Consider the following 10,688-nt stretch of genomic DNA (forward strand, 5'->3'; position numbering starts at 1 on the left):
TGCCCGCAACCAAGGTACATGCCCTTGACTGGAATCGAACCTGAGACCTTTCAGTCCGCAGGCCGACGCTCTATCCACTGAGCCAAACCGGTCAGGGCTACAAAATATCTTTAATCAATATTCTTGCTATATCCTTAGGAAAATTAGCTTGCTCTCTCCGGATCTAAGCTAAGAAGACTGCAATGGACTTTCATAATTTTAAGTTTGGGTTCCACTTGGACAGTTGCTGGAGAAGAAATTTATCTTAATGGCCATAATAATTAATTTTGAAAGCTGTCATATTTCATATAGTCTTTTCAAGAAAATTCAGTGATTCTTGCCCTAACCGGTTTGGCTTAGTGGTTAGAGCGTTAGCCTGCGGACTGAAGGGTCCCGGGTTCGATTACAGCCAAGGGCATGTACCTTGGTTGCGGGCACATCCCCAGTAGGGGGTGTGCAGGAGGCAGCTAATCAATGTTTCTTTCTCATTGATGTTTCTAACTCTCTGTCCCTCTCCCTCCCTCTCTGTGAAAAATCAATAAAATATATTTAAAAAAAAAAAGAAAATTCAGTGATTCTCAGTTTGGTAGTTCCATAAAACAAAAGCATACTAATTTCATTATAAAGAAACTTACATGTAATGATAATCTATGAACTGGAAGACTTACGTTCAATGTTCTGGAATATAACACTTTGAGTATTAATCAGTTCTCATTTTTAATCAGGAAATGTGCTTTACAGAAACAGTTGAATTAAAAAGGAGGCCATCATGACACCATGTGTGACACGATGCAAAAGTCAAATAAATCTCTTTGTTCCTCTTCAGATACGACATGTCTCAATCCCCCTACTTACCCCAAACACCTCCCCAACATTCAGACACTATAAATGCCACACCCACAGAGTCTCCCGACCCTGAATTGAATGAGTGAGGCACCAAAAGGTAAATTATGCTTTGGCAAGCAGGAAATTGGACGATTTTTTCAGCTCTTCTGAGGTAGTGAAGTCTCTCCTTCTAATATTCTAATGTTAGAAAAAGTTGAATGAGTTGAATTAAGAGACAAGTGGAATATTGGTCACTGTACTTAAATGCTATTCTGAAATGGGAGGTTTATATGGGTGATGACCACACTCTAAAACTTACTCAGCAGGATCCAGGTTGTTACGTGGCGAACTTAAGATATTAAGGTTGCTGTGTGAGTAGGGAAAGACATATTCCCTTGAGAGCATTGTATAAGTCATTAAAACTTGGACTTAATTGCTACACATTTCTAAAAAATTGTCTGGCATACAGTAGGAGATCAATAAATATCTGATGGCTGTTTAAGAACTCTGATTTATCTCAGTGAAATTACAGGCAGAAACAAACAGGCCCAGCTGGTGTGGCTCAGTGGTTGAGAGTTGACCTATGAACCAGGAGGTCGTGATTCCATTCCTGGTCAGGGCACATGCCCGGGTTGCAGGCTCGATCCCCAGTAGGGGGCATGCAGGAGGCAGCCAATCAATGATTCTCTCTCATCACTGATGTTTCTCTCCCTTTCCCTTCCTCTCTGCAATCAATAAAAAAAACTTTGTTTTTTTAAAGAAACAAACAAAAGTACTCAACCAACTGCAGGCTAGTTGTCACCAAAGGCTAAGTCACTTTCCCTTGTGCATGGAATTTTAGATCCCTTTCAAACAATGAGAAAGTTAAGCTCATATGGTACTGGATTTGGGGTAGTATACAACTCCATATTAACTCCATTTATCAGATGCTTTATTTCCATCATGATTTTATCATGACGAGATTGTGGGATTTTTAATCCATAAATAACTTTTCTGAAGACAAATTGATCCACTCTCTCTGTTGTTCTTCAAGCTTTTCTGCCAAGCATTTAATCAAGACAGGGTCTACCTTAGAATCAAATTTATTAGCAAACCAATGTCCATCTTTGATAAGCCACCTCAATTCTGCTGCTCCATAGATACACACACTTCGGCGGTGAGAGCCAGTACAACTGGGATAGAAAAGGCCTTCGTGATAATTCCATTTGACAAGGCGGGTCTTGCTCTGTAGGTCAGACACATCCTCGGCTGACCGAGAAATCTCCCCAGGGATTCCTGGCACCCGAATTAAGGTAGCCCAAAAATGCTCATCAGGCGAGTAGGTGTCTTCAGACCAGGCAAAGAAGTCTTTAACGAGGGAGTTGTTGAAAACATATTTAACAAATGCTCGACTTAAAACAAAGTAAGCACTGCCAACAAATATCTCAATGTTATGAGGGGGTGCCTCTTTGGAGATGTTTGTCCTTACTGGTAGCTTCACATATTCATAAGGCAGCTGTCTGAGCTCATGGTGATAAGTGAATCTTTCCGTTTTACTGTTAGGGGGTTTCACTGTCTCTAACATATTTGCTCCATTGAGTTTCTTCAACTCTGACACTAATTCAAAGTTTGACTTCAAAGGAAAGTCTTGCCCACACAGGTTGATAACATATTTCCATTGAACTGAAGACTTGAGAAGGTCTGACAAGCAATTTAAATCAGCTTGGAGTCTGGAAATGTGGGCATAATGCACAGTCTCTAATTTGGAAGCAATGAAAATATTGGAGAAGCACTTAGCTAAATTGTTCATGGCGACTTTGAAGGTGTCGGGTGACTTACGGTCATAATGGATGCAGTAAATATTGTGCTGGTTGTATATAGCATGGATTAGCCTTTCAACCATAATTGCATCTTTGTGAACCACCAAAGAATAGGCTATTGGGAAGCTTCTCTCTTCCCTTGAAACGAGCTTTTGATGGTACCTTCTTAGGATCTGGTAAACGTCACAATTGCTGGTCATTGCCACAACGTCATCATCATCCAAGTCGATGATGTCTCTTCTTCTAATTTCCAGAGTCTTGCCAATTTCCAGAGGCTCCTGTTCGTAGACACCCGAACAGTTAACTTTATACCGGACTTCATTGTTAACATGGGTGTATCTGTTCCTTACAAAAGGGGAGGTGCTGAGGAAGTGCTCCACCAAGTAAATGCCTCTCTGAGGGAAGAGGAGTCTTCCTACATTTAGAAGCTTCAACAAGGAGAACAGCCACAGGGTTAAAAACAGGATGAAGACTTTCTGCTGTAGGGGGTATTTAATACAACATCTGAATATCTTCATTCTGTAAGAGGCAAAAGGAATAATTCAGCGGAAACATTCAGATAAAATTACTTCAACAGACACAGACAATAGGGTGGTGAAGGCCTGGGGTGGAGGGCAGGGGACAGGCTGGAAGAGGTGAAGGGGGGTACGGGAGAAGGGGACATATGTAAAATTTCAACAATAAAGATTAAAACAAGATTCTTGCCTTGAGAGAATCCAGAAATAAGGAAATGGAACTATGTAGAATGGTGGTATTTTGTGGTATTCTGTACTAACTATATCTAATTTTGAGAGATGTTGCTTACCAAGTAGAATGGAAAATAATGTCAACTATTCAAATATAGCCCAGCCAGGTGTGGCTCAGCAGTTGAGCATTGACCCAGGAACCAGGAGGTCACCAGTTCGATTCCCGGTCAGGGCATATGCCTGGGTTGTGGGCTCAATCCCCAGTGTGGGGTGTGCAGGAGGCAGCCAATCAATGATTTTCTCTTGTCACTGATGTTTCTATCTCTCTCTCCCCATCCCTTCCTCTCTGAAATCAATAAAAATATGTTTTTTTAAATATATATAGGTACTATGTCATTTTATATTGTCTGCATTTCTGCTTAGCATATTTGGGGAAGGAGTACTCTGGGCAGAGGTCTAGAGAAATGGATGTCATTAAGAAATCTTTGGAGCGGCAAATGGCCCACCTGAGGCTAAAAGGAATATCTTTCTTGATTTTACCTTTAGATCCTGATTAGATGGACGTCTGAAGTCAGATGGGAAAAACCCTGTGAATCCCACTGCTATAGACTGAATGCGTCTCCTCCAAAATTCATAGGTTGAAACCTAATCCATAACTGTGATGGTATTTGGGGGTGGGGCTTTTGGGTCATGAAGGTGATTGGGTCATGAGAGTGGAGCCCTCATGAATGGGATTAGTGCCCTCATGAGGAGAGCACTAAGTGATAAGTATCACTTATCACTGAGTAGCACCAGTTAGGACATAGCAAGAAGTCAGCATGTGCACCTGGGAGAGGGCCTTCCCAGAACCCATCATGCTGATCTTGGCCTTCCAGCTTCCAAAACTGTGAGAAAGAAATTTCTATTGTTTACCAGCCACCCTATCCATGGCACTTGTTATAGAAACCTGCATGGACTAAGACGACCTTAAAAAACAAGAGCAGTGGGCAGTCACCCGAAGGAGCTATAGTAGGTATTAGGACTGTAAAATGTTGTACAAATTATACAAATTTGGTAATCCTGCACATTTCTTTATTTTTTTTTATTTTGTTAGCCTCCATTTCCTCACAGGGTTTAGCAATTTAGCCTTCCCTTATGGTGAAAAGAACATGACTCTCATTGAGTGTGGGGGATAAAAACTACTTGGGGGGGGGATGGCAGTTAGGCAATAACTGTTTTAAATGTACCCACCCAGAAGAGCTCACGTGTGCAAGGAAGGTGTGCGCACAAGCAGGTTCCCTGCAGTGTTCCTTGTTCAGGCTAAAGACCGAAAAGCACTAAAACATTCCTCAACAGGGACTGATTCATTATATGCACACTCTGGGAAAAAGACAAATCTGCATGTGCCCCTGTGGAACAATTTCCAGCATGTAGTGTGAAATAGAAATAAGCAAAAGTCAGAACTGTGTGTAGTGTGCTCACATGTGTATCAAAAAAGACCATACACACAGGTGTCTACACACAAAGAGCACATGTTGGCAAAACTTTCCTTTCTCTGTCACAACTATTCGGCTCTGCCATTGGAGTGAAAATGCAGCCTCCAGACAATGTGAGAGTGGGCATGGCTGTGTTCCAATAAAACTTTATTTACAAAAACAGAGAGCTGGCTGATTCTGGCCCATGGGCCAGTATTTCCAGGAAGATGTATAGATACAACACTGCTGGGAACAGGAGTTGCTTTGCAGGGCAGGGTAGGCCAGGGTAGGAGGGGGATTTACTTATCACTGAGCAGCCTTTCGTACTACTTGAACTTAAAAGATGATTATATCCCTTTACTAGGTAAAAGCAACCTAATGAAGGGGAGGGCACAGATATGCTATTTGGGAAGCAGCAGGATCCAGGGAGTGCTACCCAAGGTTTGAGGAGCCCAATGTAATTTCCTAATACATCTCAATAAATCTTAAATGAGAATGTAAACTTCTACCAATTTCCTTAGAATTAGCAAGAAATTTTTGAACCTGGTTTATTTTTGAAGATTGTATAGCTGGACTGAAAAAAGTTTTGCTGAGAATAACGTTTACTCATTTACATCCGCTTGACTCACTCTCCCTTAAAGAACACCTATGGACAGTGAGCTGCCCTGCAGAATCCGTGTCCTCTCCGGCCACATCTCAGTGTCTCTCTGTGGGTTTCCCCGGGGTCCTGTTTCAACTCACTGCTCTTCTCACCCATACTCTTCCTGGGTCTCTGGATTTCAACTTGCACATACACAATGTCAACACTTTATCTCTAACCCCCACCTCTTGCCCAAGCCTCCAAAGTGAACAGCCAATTGTTTGAGAGACATGTCCACTAAGATGTCTAAGGCACTCAACCTCAATGAGTCCAGAATTGAACCTGACATTTCATCTCTTCTGTGTTTTCTGTCTCAATTTATAGTGAGACCATCCACTCAATGAGCCAAGCTTGAAACTCAAGAGCCATCTGACTCTTCCAGTTTCCCATACCCACATTAACAAATCACCTCATTAACACACCTCAAACCCAGTCTTTCCTCTCCATCCTGTTACCACGTCCGGACAACACCTTTGCTGACTCAGAGCCCAGGTCGAAGGAACCCCAATCAGGCACATGGCTCAGAGTCCCTTGCCTTCTGCTCCTCCACAGTGAACTGAGTAGGGTTCCATCCACTCAGTCTCAAGGCCACAGTTCCTGCCAGTTGTTGGAAAGTGTGGGAAAACTGACTCCCAATGAACAAGGCGACACAACCTACAATCCCAGAAGCCCGAGCACACGTTCAGAATTGGGTGTTGTGTCTATGGCCATACCACCCTGAATGCACTCGATCTCGTCAGAATTGGGTGTTGTGATAAACTTAGATTAATCAATCCCAAATCAATCAATCTGTCTCCTCATCGTCCTAATTCATGGTAATTAGGCATAAATAGAAAGCAACTTACACAAATGGCTAGAATTAGAAGGAATCTTACCCAAATGAATTTTTTGCTTTTTCTTTTCTTACTTTATTGGTCCATGAAATCTCGAATTAGCATTAGTTAATAGTTCCCGCTGATACCACAGTGATTAAAATGAAAAGCCCTCACATTTCTAAAGAGGTTTACAAAGGCTTCCAGAGCTGTCATGTCATTTATGACATATCATTTAATTACCAGCTTCACACTTACGTAAAAAGGCAAAGGCCGGCTCCCGGTCCCACCACCCTTTCCCAGGGCCCCCTCTGCACCACCTTCCCCTGCGCCTTCCTGAAAACGAATGCCTGCCTGGAGCACACACTTCTGACTCCAACCTGCTGCCTGGGGAGGCTGAGTGGGGCGAGGAGACCTGGCTGCCTGCCCAGAGAGGGAAGGTCACAGGGCACCCGGAAGGGAGAGGCGCCAGGCACGCTCTGGGTCCCATGTCTGAGCTTCAGCAGTGAGGGACCAGAATCCATTTTAAAGGAAGAAGGAGCGGGAGTTGGACAGCCCAGGCACCTGGCTTTTGATCCTTCCAACCAGGTGTCTTTAAGGGGAACACCTTGTCTGTCTGTGGGCCAGGCTTTGACATCAGGGGAAAGAATCAGCCCTAAAATAATACCACCCTGTCCCCAGTCAAAGCAAAACCCCTTTACAGAAATTCCTTGACTGAAAGCATTCCTTTCCCCAAGTTAGAAGATGTGATGGTACAAGATGAGCTTCTGTCAAATGCTGAAAGGGGCCGCTGGCCTCTTCCCAGTGGTGAGAAGTCAGCAGCTTATCTCGGGCTCTCAAGCCTGCAGGAAGTTCCAGACCAAAGTGCCCAATCAAGGCTCCACTTTTGGACACCCAGGGCCCCTCCCAGCTGGGTCTGCGATTTGCTTAGGGAACACCCAGCGCAGCAGAGTCAGGGGCCAGAAGCTGGAGGTAAGCTGGGAGTAGGCACCAGCCCATGTGACACCGCCTCCCTTCCCTGCCAACTGCAGCCCAGGCCTGCGAAAACCCCAAGGTGCCAGGTCTGGAGGGAAGAAAGGGAGCGCCTAGGCCTGCCCCACGTCTGACTTGAGTTGGTTGGTCGCAGGCTGGCAGCTATGCTGGCCCCTGGTTCCTAGGAGACCAGGGCAGCAAAGCCACCTTCTGCAAACACTGAAAAGCTCGTGAGCAGGCAGCAGGCAGGTGTTTTGCTGCCCAGAAGCCGTCTTATAATTACACTAGAGGCCTGGTGCACAAATTTCATGCACGTGGGCAGGGGAGGTTCCTTAGCCCAGCCTGCGCCTTCTCGCAGTCCAGGATCCCTCAGGGGAATGTCCTGCGTTGAACATCTGTCCTCTGGTGGTCAGTGCACATCATGGCGACTGGTCGTTCTGGTCATTCTGCTGTACAGGTCACTTAGGCTTTTATTACATAGATTACAAGTAATCTCCCACCCATGGGAGAAGGGTATTTCCCCTCCCACCCACCCAGGCAGAGAAGGAAGCCTGACCCAGCATGGAGCCTATCCCCACATGGGTTCAGTTCCTGGTGATGACAGCGGAACTGAGAAGGAAATGATAGTGAGGTTTGATCACCAGAGCACAGCTGAAATAGGGGCTATAGGATAATTCAATAAAAACCCAACAGGATGTTGAATGAAGCTTTTTCCCCAAATCATCATTTTCCCCAGCCCTTCCAGGTGCTGTTTACAGCCTTAAGGGAAATAGCAGGCACAAAGGTACACCCAGCTAAGTAGTTATAATTGCACTCAGGGCTAAATGGCACAGCCATTAGCAGCTCCTCAATGCACTCTCCTTAAGTCAGCGATTTCAAAATCCAGACACATCATAGAAGTGCATGCTTCCTTTCCCAGGGAAGGAAAGGGGTGGTAAGTCATGAATGGGAGGAGGAGGCTGGAAGAAAGGTACTAAATAAGGTTTAGCCTGGGCACCAATAATGAGGGACCCACAGGCCATATTTGCAGATTAGGTGGCCTCAGCCCCCTCCAGGCCGCTCCCTTTCCTGCTGCCTCCCTGCACACCTGCAATTCCTTCCAGAAACTCCTACAGTAGTGGTTCTCAGCCTTGGCTGCACATTAGAATCACCTGGGAACCTTTTTAAAATCCTGATTTCTGGGCCTCATCCTCCGGAAATTCTGTTTCTTTGTCCACCCCATAACAAAGAAACAGAGTTTCCGGAGGATGAGGCCCAGAAATCAGGATTTTAAAAAGGTTCCCAGGTGATTCTAATGTGCAGCCAAGGTTGAGAACCACTGTCCTACAGGTTGGAGGGGGGCACATGGGAGAGAGGAAAGAAAGTGCCTGTGTGGGCTGCAGGATGCCACAGACCTGGGCTTGATCCCTGGAGAAACACTTAGTAGCTGCAAGACTGATCAAACCAACCGCAGAAGCCCGGTTTTCTGACCTCAAAGTGGGGATTAGCACCCCTCCCCCAGCTGCTGTGAGGGTTCAGGAGACCCTGTGACAAGGGTCACCCCACAAGCACAGGTGATCAGGCCTCTTTTTTTCCCCATGCCCAGCTTGCCAGACTCTGAATCTGGGAGGCTGTGCTGACTTTGCGGGGTTTTTTAATGAAAAGAATTCACTAGGTAATTTTATGTAGACGACGTTATGTATACGACGATAACTGACTTTGACTTTTCTGATCAAAGTGAGAGGTGGGAATGTTTTAGGGAAGGAGAAAGCTGAGGAGAGCTAAGAGCTCACTTGGGGGCGGGGTGGGAGAAGAGGAATCCACATGGGATCCTGAAACCATTGGGTTCAGCTCAGGAGAGGCCCCTGCACCCCTCAGGAACTGCCCATTGAGCACCTGGACCCCGGACAAGTCCCTCGACCTCTGCATCTTCATTGGTGTAGGACGTTAATAATAGCAGTAACACCTGAGGAGTTTGGGGCTGAACGAGGGGATGCATGCGCAGTGCTTCAGCACAGTCTAGAACAGATCGTGACCGCCTGGTAAATGCCAGCCGTGGTTCCGTCCCCTCCTCCCCATCACCTCCACCCTCAAGCCCAGACACTACTGTTTCTCAGTGGTAAGCACTTTTTTTTTTTTTTAGATTTTTCCCCCAGACTTTTGGCATCTTTTCTTATTTTTCAACCTACTTTCTATTCCCCCTAAAAGTCTCAACATAAATTCAATATTTTGGAATGAATAATGCCAGAATGCCTCCATGTAATGCTCTTTATTAATTTAATAATATCACTATTATTAATGTAAACTCATTCAATAGAGTTGTTACTCAGGACACTGTTCTAAGTGCTCTGCATGTAAGAATTCAACCCTCTCAACAGATCAGTGAGGTAGGCACCACCTTTATGCTTCCTACAAGACAGTAAAATGAGGCACAAGGAGATTAAGAAGCTGCCCAAGGCTATAGGGCTAGAACAGCCGTGGGCAAACTACGGCCCGAGGGCTGGATGCGGCCCGTTTGAAATGAATAAAACTAAAAAAAAAAAAAAGACTGTACCCTTTTATGTAATGATGTTTACTTTGAATTTATATTAGTTCACACAAACACTCCATCCATGCTTTTGTTCCGGCCCTCCGGTCCAGTTTAAGAACCCACTGTGGCCCTCGAGTCAAAAAGTTTGCCCACCCCTGGGCTAGAACGTACTTTAGCTTGAACTTGAATCCAGAGAGTCTTGTTCCAGAGATTCACTCTTAACCCTTTAGCTAATACTGTCTCTTGGCATCTAAAGAAAAACTATTTTCCATAACAGTTTTGGTCCCTGACTAACTCTTTCATTACTATGTCTCATCTAACTGTCCTAAAGCTGGAACAGAAATGAATAGCAAACCATGTTTACCATGTTTGAAGTCCTGAGCCTTCCACCCGTTTAGGGCTTGTTTATTTACATGGTGCAGGAGGGTGGGCCAATCCCTGTGGGAAGGGAGAGATGAGTCCATCTCCCAGCCCAGGAAGCCACTGAAGGAAAAGAAAGCTAGCTCGTCCTAAGAAATTCCTGTCTCATGTCCTGTCTGTTTACTTACTGACTCACCTGTTTTCGCAGGGGCAGTGACACCATTTGGGCTCTGAGAATCACTAATTATTTCAGAAAACTTCTGGATGAACTCCCTCTGTGTGGAGACTGTATTCCCTTTGTAGGCCACCTTCAACTTCTTAAGCTTTGTATCATTATGTCAGTGTGAAAATAGGATTTGAAGAGTGTATTGACTTAGAAGTGTTAAGATTTTGTTCCTTGCTGAAGTCTTACAAAGAAGAATTATCACTTAAGAACACTAACATAAAGATGAGCTCACTAAACAAACAAACAAACAAACAAAAAGAAAAACCCCTCATCCAGTTGAATGAGCTAAGGTCCTTCTACTGAACGTAGCTCCTTGATTTCAACAAAGCCACTGGTTCTCTTTGATGACATGCACATCACCGAACTCAGAGAAAGTTTTGGAGCACGACCACTAGCACCAGGATGACCCAGCCAAGATGAATTTCC

General features: G+C 44.8%; 1 protein-coding gene across 4 annotated transcripts in view; it reads right to left on the reverse strand.

Annotated features, from left to right (window-relative positions):
- Positions 1-1,507: 1,507 nt before the first annotated feature.
- GCNT4 (glucosaminyl (N-acetyl) transferase 4, core 2) overlaps positions 1,508-10,688 on the reverse strand; it is a 24,706-nt gene continuing 15,525 nt past the window's right edge. For 3 of the 4 annotated variants that reach the window (XM_005858041.2, XM_005858039.2, XM_005858040.2), the window contains exon 2: positions 1,508-3,122. In XM_005858041.2, the coding sequence (XP_005858103.2) occupies positions 1,778-3,122 (1,345 nt within the window). In that variant the 3' untranslated portion in view covers positions 1,508-1,777. Of the gene's footprint in view, positions 3,123-3,829; positions 3,853-10,688 lie in introns of those variants that run through there. The other variant, XM_014549817.1, reaches the window with a different exon arrangement.

The sequence above is a fragment of the Myotis brandtii genome, unplaced genomic scaffold (assembly GCF_000412655.1).
Source record: "Myotis brandtii unplaced genomic scaffold, ASM41265v1 scaffold115, whole genome shotgun sequence".
NCBI lineage: Eukaryota > Metazoa > Chordata > Mammalia > Chiroptera > Vespertilionidae > Myotis > Myotis brandtii.